General features: G+C 40.4%; 1 protein-coding gene and 1 pseudogene across 1 annotated transcript; one reads left to right on the top strand and one right to left on the bottom strand.

The window, feature by feature from the left end:
* Nucleotides 1–2,721: 2,721 nt before the first annotated feature.
* LOC116044861 (receptor activity-modifying protein 1-like) lies at nucleotides 2,722–12,454 on the top strand. The gene is made up of 3 exons (XM_031292414.2): nucleotides 2,722–3,019; nucleotides 5,106–5,244; nucleotides 11,851–12,454. Exons 1-3 carry the CDS (start codon nucleotides 2,965–2,967, stop codon nucleotides 12,104–12,106), a joined length of 450 nt encoding a protein of 149 aa, XP_031148274.1. The 5' UTR covers nucleotides 2,722–2,964; the 3' UTR covers nucleotides 12,107–12,454.
* Nucleotides 12,455–13,173: 719 nt separating this feature from the next.
* Nucleotides 13,174–16,140, bottom strand: LOC116044687 (annotated as a pseudogene).
* Nucleotides 16,141–17,703: the final 1,563 nt, after the last annotated feature.

The raw sequence follows: 17,703 nt of genomic DNA on the forward strand, positions 1-17,703 counted from the left end.
GGGGGGTGGACTGTGTGTGTGTGTGCGCGATGGGATGGGGGGGTCTGAACACGCCCCCTTAGTGTGATTGACACCTCCTTCAGCCTATTAAATCGGCTATCCAAAAGGATTAGGAGCGTTTTGTCTTTTTTTTTTTTGGAAATCCACCCACCTTACTTATCACCTCTCCTGATTGGCTATTTGGTTTCATTGCTGCTGTCAATACACCTGTCAGGAGCAGATTCTCTTTTTGCTACCTGTGGGTCTTCTGTGCAGTGGCGGTTCTAGGGGGGGGTAAGGATGGCCAGTGCCCCCATTATATTAAGCCTCGACCCCCCTCTGGCCCCCCTAACTGTGGCAAATATTTTCATACATCTTTAACACCATCTTTATCCCCAAAAAGGGGATATTATTTATGTGCAGTGATATATGAAATGTAGGTTAACACTGATTGAGTATTCTTGTGTTTATCGTTATATGTTTATCAGTAGTCTGTTGTAGAACCAAACCTATGGGGGGTTGATTAATATATTTGGTTCCCCTGAAATCGCATGTGACCCCAGCCTGGCCCCTTCATTTGAAATGGTCTAGAACCGCCACTGCTTCTCTGTTGGCTTTTTATCATACTATAATGATCATAATTCAAAGTCATGTTTCATTAGTTGCTATATATAGCCCATTGATTACCATTATAGAGCAATATATTCATAAGAGATACGCACATTCCTGTCTTTAGAGGAAAAGATGTAAATAGCATTTTCCAGGGGACAGTGTTATAACTACTAAAAGTTTGCTTAATTTGTGTTGGTATATTATTATATTAAATGTAGACTTACAGAAAGTTCCCTGTGGGGTCAGCAGGATCAGCCTCTGCAAATATCCACCACTAGAAGGCACAGCCTATAAACTTTGATGATGCCGGTCCAAAGGGTCTGCAGTGAACGGGAATGGCTCCGGCAGTATACCATGTTCAGGGCCGCTCATTTTACAAGCCAGTGTACCCTATTCCGCTCTGTGGCTTCGTCTGTGGGCTGATCTGAAAGTGTCACACCGTCTGACGAATCAGCGAGGACAGAAAGGTATTGATTTGTGATCCATGTAAAGTGAAAACTAAGGCATAAACTGGCTCTATTGCCAAATTACTCCAGCAGCAAGGATCTAAATGACCCTTCATAAATCCCCACGGTGCTAAAGAGAGGATTCATTTAGTGTCCTCTGCTGCTCTCTAGGGGAATTTATGGAGAATGACTCGATTGTGTGCCCTTCTCTCTGTAGCTTGCATTATGGGGGACATAAAATAAGATTTGGGATGTATTTTATTTAATTTATTTTTTTACAAATATTGTGCTCATAAATGGGAATTCATCCAAATGGCCACACGCTCGCCTCAAAGCCTAGTTATCAACATTGTTTGACCATAAAAAAAAAAAAAACTGTGGTAAGGGACTCTGTGCTCCACAGCTCATAAAAGTACTTGGCCAATGCAGCAGGACAACAATAAATTTGGCAATTGGTGGCTGTAGCCTTTTTTATTTTGAGATGTTGAGAGGAGTTGCAATTTTTCTCTCACTCGTGGGAAGGGTTCAAAGAAAGATGTATTAATACAATGGAGGGCCTGCTGGCTTTATTATAAAGAGAGACATACATTTCAGCCCCTCTAATACAATGATTTGTGTACCGTCCCTAAACAGAATTTAAGGTTTTCAAAATAAAATATGCCATTTGCAAGTATGTTAATCAATGCTAAGATGTGTAAAATGCACTTTAGTATCAACAAAAAATGACCAGAACATGGTTTGTCTTTAAACCCTTTTTGTTTTAAAAAATTAAAATGTTTCTTACCCAAGAATCAAGATAATACTCGCTGTCTATAGTATATTATGGGAGATGGGCTACATAAAAGCATTTGCACACACACACACACACACACACACACAGGGTGGCAGCACAACGCAGAGCAGCCTTGAGAATACTAATGAATGTCGCTTTCCTTCTGTACAAAAATCTGCAGATAAAACATTCAATTAGTGACATTACTGAGCTGCAGGAGATTTGCGCTGATATGAGTGTGACATGGAAATGGGAATTCTGTCTCTGTGTGCTGTAATGGGTCCCTGTGTGATTGGAGGGTTTGCAGAACAATGGCTCACAACGAAGAGGGTATTCAAAGTAATCCATTACAAATGATAAATAAGTAATGGGGGGAACTTGACTCATGGGCATTTATTAAAAAACGTGCGAGCCTCATGATGTGTTATCTTGCAGCAGGCCTATGCAGAGATAATGGTGCAAATTATAGCAAATGGCATTCAATTTATTACATTTTGTTATAATTGTGTATTAAAAGGCATATTTTGTAGAAGGCAGGTCATGAAGCACCTGTTCTAGATGCAAAGTAAATGCCTACATAAAGTAGCATTCCTTCAGGGACTCAGTGTTTGAGTTCATAATGATGGTATTATAGTTTCATGCAGCCTTTTAATCTCTTAGATGTTTTCTCTGGCTGGGTTATAATAGGCTATTCCTATAATATTCCACACGGGACATGTGCTGTGAATTTATGGGGTCCTTTTACAACTCATACTACTTTAAATGTGTCCCATATGCTTTGATATTTGTACAGTATGACTGTAAATTAAATGGTTCCCTGGGTTCATCATGACTGGCACTAATGTTGGCGTCTGACTTTGTTTTGTCCCCTGTGAGCAGCTCCACGCTGGACAAAAAGGATCAGATGACACGCAGAGCTTCTATGATTAGGGTTGCGGCGAGGGAAGGAGGCTGCCACTCCGAAAGGGCAAAGGGGCTTTTACGCGCAGTTGGCGCCTTCTTGTTGACCGCGCACCACGAGCTGCGGTTCATTTATCTGTACCGTTGTGGTGTGGATCCCGAATCAGTGGCTTTGTGGCTAAAATACTTGAGGGAGAATGAGAGTCGTGACCTCCAGGGTGTGAGCAGAGTGCGCAAAACGTCTTGGAGTTCGGCATGGCTCTGGAGAGCGCGTCGCTCCTGAAAGCGGGGCTTGTGTTGTTGATGGCAGGTGAGTGTTTGTGTGGTGAGTCGTGAAGAACTTCTAAGTGGCTTATACTTCTATAGTAGCAATATTACATTTTTTTTTTGTTTTTTTGTTTTTACAAGTAAATGTACTACATCAACTTTAACTTGTGTGAAATGCTTGACTATTATGGGCAAAATGTACTTAAAGTAGAGCAGCAACTAACGATTATTTTTCATTGGATTACTCTATCTATTATCTTTTTGATTAATCGATTAGTTGTTTGGTCTAAAATGTTAGATAAATGGTGAAAAATGCCGATCAGTGTTTCCCAAAGCCCAAATATAGCGTCTTTAAATGTCTCGTTTGTCCACAACTCAAAGATATTCAGCTTACTGTCATAGAGTGGTGAAGAAAGCGTCAAATCGATTAATCAAATATCGATTAATCGATAAACCTTTGCAGCGCTAACTTTAAGTATCAAAAGTAAAATTAATCAATGTATAAAATCGGTCCCTTTGACTGTCATACTATTAATATATTATTGTATTATAATTATTGATGCATTTGGTGGACTTGAAGCTGATATTATTATTTGATAAACTGTTGGGTAGTTTTATCTATTATATATATATATATATATATATAGTATATATAAGTAGTTATATATATATATATATATATATAAGTAGTTATTAATTATACCTGTAAAAAGTACAATATTACACATTGATGGCTAAAAACACCGGATGCAGTATCACATGTATCAATCAGCTCTTTGTGGTTTTACAGCAGCAATGTGTTGCAATATGGATGTTCAACAGGTGACATGGAAGGCTTACATTTTGCTGCTAAAATGTTTTACACAGCTGAGAATAACTCCAGATACTGTGTCTAACTGACATGAGGACTGCAGTATGAAGGTGTTGCTCCCAAGCTGAGGAGCACAGCAGCTTGCTAAACATGCCTGACATCTGAGCTAGATGTGGATCATCTTCATGAATTCATTTCAATCACATCATTTATTTATTTTTTTAAATCAATAAATGTTGAGTCGTAAAGGCAGGCAGCATTCACGATTCCTGCTAGACTGATGGGTGTTTCCTTTCCCCCCAAAATATGAAAAAAACTTCAAGGCAGTAAGTCAATAAGTCAATAAGAGTGTAATCCTCCAGCTAGGAGCGGTGCAGCATTCTGATCCTGGAAAATGAACTGTGAATGCAAGGCTGGTTAGCAGCCAAGTTAGAAGGCATCTTTGAACGCTTGAATGTCAGATTGCTCCAGTTGCCAAGAAACTGTGGCTGATAAACAAGCTAACAGACACTTCACTTCTGCCAAAATTACCATGTATATGTTCAGTTTATGCACGTGTTTGATAGTTTTCTTTATTGAAGCACCTCAAGCCTCTGTGCCGCAACCAGCAGAGGGGAGGGGGGTCTCGACCATTTTTCACATTTTTCTTTCAGTAGCATCTCTTTCAAAATCCCCGTGTCAACACATTCAGTCTTCCTTTGAGTGTTTCAGAGCCTCGAGAGCCAGCTGAGACAGAGCAAACATAATGGGCACACAGTTGGCACTTATCAGGCGGGCGCAGACCAAGATCCACCATGTTTCTCAATCGTAACAACAACCTGTTCGTTCCACACAGGGTTTTTCTTTTCCGCCAGCTTAAGTTCCCTCGCCTACTGTACTGCTCAGCGGTGTTACATTCAGCCCAGTGTCCTGCGGGACGGCAGCGGCCTGCCTCCACGTTAAGAGCCTGTTAACACACATCTCTGAAGTAAACAAATGGGTTTCAGACTCTGACGGCAAATTAAAATCGTTTCTTAGTGTAGTAAATAACAGCCTTATAGGGGAGAAATGGCCCAATAGGAATAACCACTGCCAGGACATGACCTTGTTTGTCACACAAACATATTCCTAATTATCAAGCACTGAACAAAGAAGCACCTCTGTCGTGCGTTGTAAAATCTTTTGTATCCTTACAATGATGCATGGTTTTGCTCTTCACTCACTGAAATAAAGCAGTCACCTTATATCACCCAAATTCATTGTCTTATTTATATCTTAAATTAATAGGGCTACATTTTGTTTGATTTTTTTTTTTACTATTTTCCTCTTCTGTCTTTAGCTCAAGTCCTTCCATCATTGTCCAGCTGCAACAGGGGTTTCTACGAGAGGATGATCAATGATCTCTGCTTAGCTAAGTTCAAATTCGACATGGGGGCGCTGGACCAGGGCCTGTGGTGCAGCTGGCCGGACACCACGGAGTGAGTTCACCTACTGGGTCGTGCAGAAAAATCACTTGTCCCTCATGTTGTACACTTTAGTCAGAGATACTTGCTTCAAGGACTTGATTTATGGCAAAAGGATAGCGATAGATCTGGCGTAAAAGGCTCTACTCTTTGAGGGTAGATCCTAAATCGGATCTGCTAGAATGGCCAACGTAGTTAGGTCAAGGCATGGGGAGTGGTTAGGGTAAGGGTAAGAATACCAGGGTAAGCCAATCAGAGGCAGAATAAGACAGAATTAGGCGGACCACGAGGCACGTCCATTGACGTCGACAAGTCTAGCGGATCCGATCAAGCATCTACCCTCTTTGATGAAGCTCTCAAAGAATAAGGATTTTGTAGGAAAAACTAATATTTTATTAAACACATGAAAAGTAAATACCAAAAATTATACATAAAGAGACGGTTGGGGATGCAAATGATCAGATTATAATAGCTGCGCTGAACACCTGAATGATTATGATTGGATGTTATAGTCAGCTGTGTCCAAACAGCTGATGAATGAGCCAGTGATGTATGAATGTAGCAGCTGATGTCAATCATGAGTTAAAATGTGAACATCGGCACTAATATATTAGTGACAGTGTTAACGTTTTTTTTTGCAAATGGTATATAATATACTATTAGTGGACTGAAAAGTTATGATAATTGCATAAGGAAGCTGCTGAGTATGCATACTAAGCATATTTCCTCCATATGCAAGAATGCAGTCAAGGTTTAACTCAGTCTACCTGTCTTTCCTTTGATCTTAGCCATCTTCTGAGCTTAAAGCTGTGGTAGGCAATTTGTTTTTGGCGTTGTCGGGCAAAAATTCCATAATAAATCTTTCAGCATATTGTAATTCAAGTGGTCTGAGAGAAAACTAGACTTCTGCATCTCCCATTGGCTCTGTTTTCAGGCTTTAAAAAATGTAGCGTGTGACGAGAGAGCCCTGTTCGCACGGGATGATGTGTGATTTTGAAATTAATAAAATGAAATTCATAAAAATGAAATACGACTCGCCATATCACAGGCATGTCGATTTGCACGGGACTAATATTATCACAAGACTTCGCTGTTTAGTGAAATATGGAAGGTCATTTACGGGGGAATTTTGACTTATTATAATTACAGACAAGACCGATTTGCACGGGATTAAGATCACAGACAACTCCGCAATTATTACAAATGACTAGAGGTCACCAGGTAATACTAATCCCGTGCGAATAGGGCTTTTGGGCCAATCACAGATCATTTCAGAGTGAGCGTTTCTATTGGCTGTTCTGCGCATGCATATGCCTGTGCGACAGAGAGGGAAAGCTGCAGGAAGAGGTCTCACCCTACTACAAATCCTGGCGTTTTTTGAACTTTCTACCAACTGCAGCTTTAATGATATAATACAGCACAGAGCATCACATAAAATGTAAGCTTTTTTTCACATTATCCTTAAAGGACTAATGGTTTGTGAAAGAATTAGATTGTTTGCCTTGACTAATGCTGCCCTCAACGTGTTGCTCTCACTATACTTCATTCTCTGATAAGACATCTTCAACTGCCTTTGTGGCTACTTGCCTTACGGCCATCACCAACTCCAGTCTGTGTCTCCACTCACCATCACCTTGCTTGGTAGCGGCCAGGGACTGTATAGAAGAAGTAAGGGTAACCACTGTGACGTCCCCCCACCAAAAGAAATGAACTGCCGACTCCTAAGAGTGTCTTTTAGTTCAACTGAATGCTGAAAAATACATTATTAGGCAACCAAAAAGCTTACAATTATCCTTTATGAAATGAAAACACACTGGTAAAGGGTCAATCCCAAAAACAAGTTTGAAACTATTAAAATGTACACAGTGCCATGAGGCTTGTTCGAGATGAGCCAGGCCTGCACAGAATCTATCACCGGCGATCGCCGCCCAATGCATGCTGCTTAGATTTGTGTCCGACTTGATCCCGACTTGACTCCAGACGTCATGCACACGTGGGTAACGATAACCTCCCGAGATCAAGGCGGCCACAGTTTTGAGACCTAGGCAGCACAGTTGCTCTCCACCGACTGCAAGACACAGGGCATGATAGAAAACGCCTGGCCTAAGCCTCTATCCTGATTGACAAGTCGCTGTGGTAGTAACTAGTCAACCACAAGGTAGCCACGCCCTAAAGCATACCCTGGTTAATTGTCTATTTCACTCTAAATGGGACCATCATTTACAAAATTAACATCATGCTGTATTTAAAGAAAAGTAGTGATTGAGACTGCAAAATGTTTACTGAGGTAATAAATCAAAACTAGGGTCATTTTCTCATAGACTTCTACAATCACACTTCTTTTTGCAACCAGTGGAGTCACCCCCTGCTGGCCATTAGAAAGAATGCAAATTTAAGGCACACATTGGCTTCACTTTTCAGACCCCAAGCTACATCCACTTCTTTTATACAGTCTATGGTCGCAGCCTTTAAATGTATGTGTCGCACATTATATAGTGTGTGTGTGAGTGTCCCTGAGCAGTCATTTTCCAAACACTGACAGTCTGAGGATGAGGCAGGAGGGTGAAAGAAGCTGAAAGGCCCACGGAGAAGCTACTGTCAAAACTATGATTTCCCTCCTGGCTCACTGTCCTCTCTTGGTCCAGCACATAATTAGTGGTGTTGCTCTTTGTGTGTGGTTGTGTACGTGTGTTTGAGTGTGCAGTTGTAACTCAAAAAAAGAATTGTATAGGCACACAGAGGGTTTGCAGTTGCGTCACAAAACTCCTAGCAACAATGTTTGACGCCATTGTCGAGGTCCTTTGGAGAGCTGGCTGTGCAAACAGATAAATAAACCATACAGAAAAGAAAATTAGAAATACACAAAGAAGGCTTGTGTGTGGGTGCAGACCAATTAAGATGCACCGAAAATAAAAGTCTTCCTCCTACACATGAAAGGCTGAATTCATAAGCAATAATAATTGTCAATTTAATACACTCTCATATAGCCTTGGTCTGTTGTGACCAGTTTGCTTATGGTGGCTTTTGTTCCATCACATTTGTGAAAGCTATGTGAAAGTCATCTATGATGATCATTATTAGCTTGCTTTATTATTAGGTCTCGAGTGACATTTCTTTACCTGCCCATGTTGACTGCTACAAATCCCAAAAACTTCTATTCAGTCTCCATGTGATTGACCGTTATCAGACTCCTGTGGGGAAACTGTACATGTTTTCTAGAATCATGCAAATTAACCCCATCTGAAGGATTTTCTAAATTAGCAACATGACATTCTGTCTTATTAACACTTTAGATTGTTATCTCCAAAAATAGATTTTTTTGCAATCAGATTAATGAAATCTTGTATCATAGAATTTATTATTCAACAAAACTGCTATTTGAGAATATTTGTGGACGCATTACATATCAGTGTGTGGATGTGTTTGCAGCTTCGCTACAAACTGATTTTCTTCCTTAATACTTGCTTGTTTTAACTTGAACAAGATGGCTTCATTCACACACTGTAGCCTATTGCTCAGAGCTATAAAAGAATAACTCCGGTCTCTCTTGACTCGTGTCTTATTTTTAGGCCAAACACTTTCGCTGAAGGGTAGCTCAACACATGTTTGTATTAACATGCTTGTGAGAATCCTTGACACAAACTAGCTACTACAGTTAGTCATGTAGCCTAGAGTATAATGTTGTGATTAGAGGTACAGTACTTGTACTTGCAACACTTGCAAAAAAGTTTAGTAAAGTTTGTGGGCCCATGAGACCAGTTTTGTATTAAGTACTCAAAAGCAATACTTGAGTAAAAGTACAAGTATCTTCCCAGAAAATGACTTTGGTAGAAGTTAAAGTCTCCTTTTAGAATATTACTTGAGTAAAAGTCTTAAAGTATCTGATATTTACAGTACTTAAGTATTCATAGCAATTTTCTGATATTAAATGTACTTAAGTAGAAGTAAAAGTAAAAGTAAAAAAACACTTTGATTATGAACTTTATGGCCAAAGGTGTGTAATGTAATGTAGTGGAGTAAAAGTAAAAGTTTCCGGAAATATAAATAACGAAGTAAAGTACAGATACGTGAAAATTCTACTTAAGTACAGTAGTGAAGTATTTGTACTTTGTTACATTACAACACTGCATGAGACACAAATATACTCATTGACTTGTCACAGCAAATTGTCGGTTTGGACCCAAATACAGAAGAAAAAGATCAAAAGGTAGCAGGGAGAGTTTAAATGGTTAAATTATGAAAATAAACTTACAGTCTAAGTTAAGCAGGCGGGAAATCCAAAAACAGGGAGAAAAAAAAACAGGAACACTAGGATACGGGCACTATAAACAGACATGAGTTGTAAAGGGAACAACACTACAAGGTACAACAAACTGACACCAGACTATAGGAGGGAACTGACTAAACACACAAGGCAACAAGGGTTGTTACGAGAGACAGGTGACATGAGGACTAATGAACAGGTGAAACACTGGCGGACGGGGCAGACAATCACAAAGACGGGAAAACCACAAGGCAGAAAGTCAGACATCAAACAAGACATGACACATGAGGAGTCAACCTTCAAAATAAAACAGGAAACTGAAATGGGCCACAAGTCCATTGGGCCCCAAAGTCCCCCAGATTGTATAAATTGCAAAACTGATTTAGGTAAACGAAAATGGAAGTGACGCCTGCATCTGTCATTTGTGTCAAAATCTAGATTTTTAGACCTTTAATAATCAAATTCACTCTTTGTCAGAGTTTTATCCCTTACAGAAAATGAAATGCGTCGTATGTTGGACCACTGCATTCTCAACTGTCATTGAGGGGTGGTGGTATTCAAGTTGTTTGACCCGTTCACAACAACAATAAAGAGAAATGACGCTAGTGATGTCACGTTCTGTGCCGAGGCTTCAGAGCGTGTGTCAAGAAATCCCTGAAGTTTTCTGTGAAGCGCGTATCGAGGCTTGTATCGTTTTAGACCAAAGACGTCATCGATGACATCCGAAGCCTCGCTGCCCGTCCACACCACTGGACTGGTTTAGGAAGTGGCTCGAATCGACGTCAGTTTTATTATACAGGCGTGATCTACACAAGCAAATTCACTGCCCTCTACCTGGGTAAACCACTGCCACTTTCCAGTTTTAGAATTCTAAAATTGCCCCTCCTTGCCATTCTCATATTATGACCAAAGGATTGATTTACACACATTTGATAGCCACATTCCTCTCAAGACAATTCGTTTATTATATAGTTATGTTATACAATCATTACATACCACCAAAAAATACACACTATTTTGATATGAATGGTTTACGTGGAAATGGATTTATTTCTAAGCCCTTACTGCATGGGAAAAATGCAGTGTATCGTAGATCACATCAGATCACTGATAATAGCCTCTATGTGCCTGTTTTACACTCTCTCCACAACAAGTGGTATTCTGAACATATGAAACCTCAAGAAATGAACCCTTTTGCGAACCAATTTGCTGGAAAGCTACAACGCTTCATGTAATAAATTGCACCGATCAGAAAAAGCCAACCTACAGTATGATGAACATTGAAGTTGCGTCCGCTCGGCCTCCAGCTATGCAGTCAAACACAGTGGCCATCTGGAACAGAATCTCTCCTGGTATGGTGCAATGCTGCACAGAGGGTGCCACAGTGTTGGTATGCATCTCTATTTCCCCTACCCTCTATACCACCTAGCAGTTATATTTAGCTTTGTTAAGCCCAGTGGTAATTCTAGACACTCCTTTGGCTTTTTTTTTCCTACCAACAGGAGTCCCTACTCTGGTTCCACCCTGAAAGGTCTTTTCAAAGACACAACGAGAGACTATTTCAACCTTGTGAAGAAGAATGTATTTCTATAACTCAGAATGGGAACTAGGGGAAGCTCATCATAGAAAATATGGCTTCTGATCTTCATTTTCTTTTTCCAAATGTATTTATTGAAGGAATCGATTGTACAGGGGTTATACAGGATAACGATACAAGAGTTTTCTGGGTTTTCTGAAAGTTTAAGCAACAGCACAACACAAGCCTACAAAGCCTATGCCACCCCAACCTCCCACCCTACAGAAAAAATTAAAAAAAAAAAAAATAACAATAGAAATATAAAAATAAAATAAAAATAAAAAAGCCAGCAGAGAGGAAAAATGAAATGATGACAGTCAACATAGTGCACGGGACAAATTCAGAGAAAAAAGAAAGAGAAAAGCCGCTTACTCAAGTGCTAGGGAGTGTCACCCTGGCCATTATTTGTCTTACACGCTTCTGACCATTTGACCAGCAGAGGATGCCATATTTTATGGAAAATTGCAGAATGATGCGCCTGGCCAACAAAGTACATAGGGACACGGCTTGCCCTTCATAGTTTGTGATGTTGGGGTTAAACACCACTAAACCAAAGATGGCAAGGAGTGGGTCAGGGGCAATAGTTTTGTGAAAGGCCTTTGAAAGGTAGTCAAATATGAGAGACCAGAAAAGAGTTAATTTAGAACAAGACCCTTCTGATCTTCATGACGCTAGATGTTTGTGATGGCATTTGAGAGTTGGATCATGTTTTTCCTTGGTGAATCATTTAGGTAGATTTGGGTGTTTGGTGTTTTTGACTGTGTGTTGTCGCCCTCTGCAGGATCTACGAGGGGCTAACAAACTGCACCTTCCAGGTGGCCTTGAGGGTGGACTGCTTCTGGCCAAATCAGATAGTCGACCGCTTCTTCATGCAGATTCACCGGATCTACTTCCACGACTGCGCGCTGACCGGACGGCTCATCCACGATCCGCCGACCAGCATCCTCGCCCCGTTTATCGCAGTGCCAGTGCTGGTCACCCTGCTCATGACTGCCCTTGTGGTGTGGAGGAGTAAACGCACAGAGGGGGTTTTATAAGGACTGGCTTCTGGATTGGGGCTCAAAGCTTGTAAATACAAATGGACTCTCGAGGGCCAATGACGGAGCATGGGAAAAAAAGAATTTTAGGTTATTTTATAAAATAATAAGTTATGCACTTATACTCCTTGTCTTTCAATTGTATTATTCCCATATTAGTATGAATATTAGTGTATAGACCATTGCATGTCTCATGAAAAACTGTAGCAGACTTTAATACAATAAACTGAATTTGCTATAAATGTGATTGAAATTGATCCGTGGGTAACATCACCCATGTGAGAGTGTCAAAGTTTGGCAGGGGGAGGTAATAAAGGTAAATAAGGCCATCATAGTAGCCCTAAACAATCTGTGAACACATACACATTACTGTAGAGAGGAGACACCAAAGGATTTGGAAGAATTTCGAAAAGAGGTGAAGAAGGCGAAAAAAGAAGAGTAGAAAATGGAGAAAATTTGACTGAGGAAGAGAAAGAAAGAAGATGTTTTGGACCAAAAGAGTTCAGAGTGGATCTGATTTATCAACATAGTGATTATTTGTTCATATTCGAAGCATCTACAGTGCAAGCATTCGTTGTTAGCTTTTTTTTAAATGTTTTTTTCTTCCAATATCTGTTTCCCATCTTCTTATGGAGAATTATTTAATTATTCCTGTGGCACTGGAAGTTGTACAGCAATGAATATGCAATTCAATTTATGTTTAAATACACAAAATACCCTGATTGATTTAAAGACAACAAAATATGTTAATGAGAGAAACTAATGGCATTCAAAGTGGATACCATCATCCATCACTTTATGACAAGGCTCCATCTAGTGTTCACTCTGGAAGGCTCTGGACTACAGGTTCTACAGATTTCAATGTTCATAAGCCTGAAATCTTTATAGAAAAACAAACACACAATATGTTTGTTTTTAAAAGGACAAAGATCCAAATTTGTATTTCAAGTGATCAACATAAGAGGAGTAGCACCAATACTTGGCGCACCAGGTTTGTGTCGCTTTCTGATGAAACCAACAGCTGTTGTTTCTAAACCTGGGGGTCGGGATCTGGAGGATTCAGCCAGTCAGAGCGGTCGAGGTTTGCGTGCCAGCCAATAGAAATACTTCACAACCACCGTAACTTCTGTGTCAGGAGAAGACACCTTCATGGCAGACATCAACCTGTGATGAAAGGCAGGAAGAGACAGGTTTATTAGGAGGCAAAATGAATTATTGGATGGATCATTGGCTACAACAAGCCTGAACTAAAATACAGTGTAAAGTAAAACCTCAAATGACTGTCTGTCCTCCCTACAAGAAAAATGTTTCAGCTCTTTCCAAACATACGTAGAGCAGAACTGTGTGTAAATCTTCCCAAACTTTGATAGTAGTTAAATGTCATACTTTTTTTGGTCCATGTATAAGTTGTGGCTCAGCAATTTCCCTCGGTGGCAGAGGAATTAATGTTGTATAGTATAATATCAAAGCAGTAAAAGCCTTCAACAGTTGATCTTAGTCAAGCAATGTTTGGCTTTTATGATGAATGCCCAAGATTGTGACGGTATTCAAAGCAGTTTTTTGATAATGAAAACTGAGAAACCATCTAGATGAGGTGTAGGTTAATATCTTACTTGTTCCTGGTGTCATTAGAAAGACGTTCAGCCTCAGCGGGGTCCTTTTGCAGCAGGGCCTGGTAGGTGGAGAAGGTCTCCACGATGCCGATGTATCCGCTCAGTGGTAAGATCCTTTTTACCCTCACACACTCATTCCTGCACACAAAAGAAGGAACGATCGGGGAAATCTAGGCTGTAAAATGAATCAAAAACTCTCTCCTCTCGCTTGACTATAATCTGAGATGCCCCCGAGCAACACATATTTGACCCCCAACTGCTCAAGTTTAAACTGCTCTGTGCCAGTTAACTCCCAGATGTCAGAGTGTACATATGTCTGACTCTCATTTTTTCCACCGTGCCATAGCTGTAAATATGAAGGAATTCATAGCATATATGCTCCTAGTTTTATAAGGTCTACATTTAGAACTGTTTGTTAGTAAAGTCTCACCACTCTTTGTCCGGGTATGAGCAGGAGTCAAACAAGTCTGAGTAGATCTTCACAGAGCTCGTTCCTATATAGGGATTTCGGAGCAGCGTAATACTAATCAAAAAAAGAATAAAAACACATTTTCATTACCAACTAAATAACTTCTTTAATAACAAATGACTACTGACTACATGAGGTTAGGCATTAAATGGTATTTGACATATTAATAATTAACATTAAAAGGCTGCTGAATAACTGGTTTAACTCAGGCTATGGTTATAAACGACTATACACTATGTTCCATTGGTATAAAAATTGTTTTGTTTCTGTCCCACATTAGCACATTTGGACATTTCCTTATCTTATTTCTCAGGGGCATTTTCTTGTCTCCTAAAAACATGTTTACCATAAACAATAAATTCCAGGAATTAAACCGGGCTAATTTGCAGGTCTTCCTGGGTGCCAGTGCACTCAGGAGCGGAGCAGCGGATGTCTGACGCATTCTGTTGCTCTGGCCCATGCACTAGCGCCATGGAGAGAAGCCAAACACTGCCCACACTGCCTTGACACAGAGCTGGATTTAAATTAAGAAATTATTACTTTAAGTTTTTAGATTTTGAAAGAACCTCTTCACAGATGTCATTTAGTGCTGTGTTGGAGACACCCCCATACTCCAGCTCAAAGTCCATGGTGTAGCTCAGGAGAGCCAGACAGCCTCCAGGCCTCAGCACCCTGTCAGCTTCCAGGAGGAACCGCTTGCGGTCGAACCAGTGAGCCGCCGCAATGGCCATCACAAGGTCCACCTCACCAGAAGCAAACGGTAGCTCTTCTGCCGGACACTCCCTGGGATCCAAGTGGTCAGAAAAAAAATATTTAAAAAAATTTATATTTTTTTTTTGTCACATAGTCACATTTGCTAGGTCAGTTGGCTTAGGCTGGAAAATATTCCTCGACCTGGCACTGAAACTACGAAAATGATAACGCAGCCTACATTGCTGACCTTTGGATTCTGATCATTTCATAAAGGAAATTAAAATAATACCTTTTACTAAATATACCGTTCAAAGCTCAAAGGACACATCTCATGAGTGCACAAATACAACTTACAGCTTTTTGTACAGAAAACGTGGGGAATATAGTTGGCTATATCTTTAAAAAGTAGTTACAAAGTTGTGTTGTAGCAACTGCTGTGGGTAACCAGTAACTCTCTGTTTACTCACAGTCTTAATGCAGTTAAAGGATGTTTGCAAAGTGCACAAATAGAAACAGTTTTGTGTCACCCTGGAGATATTTTGCACTATCCTTGCAGTTAAACAAAAAAGGTGTTTTACGAAAGCGCCCACCTTCTCTCCACCTCACCTGTATGATACATTTGGAGGGCTGCTATTGGCCAAAGCCATCTCCAGCTGGGCAGGGCTGACGTCTGTTCCAACAACCTTGGTGAAGTATGGAGCCAATAGGATCGTCCCTTGCCCCGAACCGCAGCCCACATCCACTGCTAGATTGAACTGGCTTGATGTCTTAAATGAATTAAGTCAAACCTTATGATTAAAAACCTGTTAGTTTGCTTCTGAATTTATAAAAAAAACATGTACGTTTAATGAGTCAGGCTATGACAATGCTAAACAATGGCTCTGCGGCTATTCTATCATAACATTCATCTCAGGAAAATTATCCTGAGTGGGCCATAATACTGCGTAAGTCTCTGTAAAAGAGCTAATAAGGTAGCTTCCATCTTAGTCTATGCAATGCCACAGCGTAATAACCAAGGTTTTTTTTAGCGGTATTAGAGGTATTATAGGCTACATAAAACAGCATCAAAACTCATATAAGCATGTTGCGGCTTGTTAAAGTGCTGAAAACATTACCATCCACACTTACCTTTTTCTCCATGTAGCTCATAATCCCGCTGATTAATTCATCAGGTGCTATTCTGTACTGCAGGTAAGCAGCTGCATGATCTTTACCCTCAAAGACACGAACAGCCATGTTTCTGTGCACAGTGCTTGTGTCCGTCAAAGCACCTAACTGAAAAACTAGGACTCTGCACTGAATGCCCCGTCCTTGTTTTAATGTAATGACCCTCTGGCGTTTCCAGGTGTGCCTGGTGTGTAAATGTTGACAGCCTTTCCCCCATCAAGACTCTGAAAACTGTTACAATAGGCAAACAAACAGTGTAACATGCATTGTATGCAAGTGCTTTAAAAATGAACTTTAACCAACTAGAAAGAGCAAGCTAGTTTACAAAGTATTTATACCATATACTACAATACTATACTTTGTACATCAGTTAACATGGCCCTATAAAACCTCACACTCACAAGGCTTACAAACGAGACACCTTGAATGAAACAATGAACTATAAATGGTGAAATAAACCCAAATGAAATTACATGCGAACAATGCAACCACAGTTGTGCTGCCCTCCTGCACTACTGCCAAAAAGCATGTCTACAGGCAACTAAAAGCATCAATGGATTTTACATTTATATTGATTTAAATTCATGGCAAAAGTACAGTAAGTTCAGTTTGTGATACATAAAGTGTACTCATGAGTTTTTGACATACAACCTACAATGAGCAACGCAGGAGCAGTTTAAGTCTTTGGTGATTGTGCAACCTTCTGTGGCATTTCTGACCATGGTGTAAGGGGAAAAGTTGACAACCATTGACTTAAGATAAAGCTACACATGCCACAAGACCTACATGGTACACAATGAAACCAGTGTGTAACTTTAAGTTTAGGAAACCACATATAGACCTATGACTTCCACATAAAGAGTCACTTAAGGAAAGTCATGGATAGCAAGTGCTGTGGCTAAGAGTAGAACTTGGAAAATGACATGTTTCTTCCAAATATTACCAAAAGAAATACTGTAATTTTCCAAATATAGATCGTTTCACATGCACTTGCTTGCAAATAGCAACAGGTGGCAGTAAATGCACATGCTCTGTGCTGAAGAGGAAAGCGCTGCTGAGTGTAATAATGCTTGGATGTCACTTGTGACAAAGTATTTGATGTTCAGTTTATTTTGGAGATTTGGAGGCCATGCATGTTAATTGATTACCTGTTCTCATGGCTCGTAACAATGTGAGCACAGACATATAAGTAGAGAGGAGGACACAACTTAGATAAAGTCTTCTTATCATTATACATTTGGAAGAAAGGTGAAGTAAAGAGGAGAGGAAATGAGAGCAGAACATGTACTTTTCATAGTGTAAAACAGTCAAATCCCATTGCACTGAAGGAAAACAAGCTGCATCTGATGACCCTAAAACACTTGAGAGCTCACACGCTACTTGCTGTGCGCTGGGGCAGCAGGGCGAGGGCAGCCGATGCCAGCAGAATCAACAAGCTCACCAGGAAGGCTGCCTCCGTCCAGAGGGTGGAGCTTGGTTCTTTGGTCGCAGTGTCAGAGAGGAGGATGTTGCGCAAGCTGCGGAGCATCATGGACAATGACCCTCATCCTCTCCAGAATGTGATGTGCACGCACAGGAGCACCTTCAGCAGCAGACTGATACCACCACAATGCACCAAAGGAAATCCTTTCTCCTGTTGCAATCAAATGTCATCT

This window comes from Sander lucioperca, chromosome 24, assembly GCF_008315115.2.
Source record: "Sander lucioperca isolate FBNREF2018 chromosome 24, SLUC_FBN_1.2, whole genome shotgun sequence".
Classification (NCBI taxonomy): Eukaryota; Metazoa; Chordata; class Actinopteri; order Perciformes; family Percidae; genus Sander; species Sander lucioperca.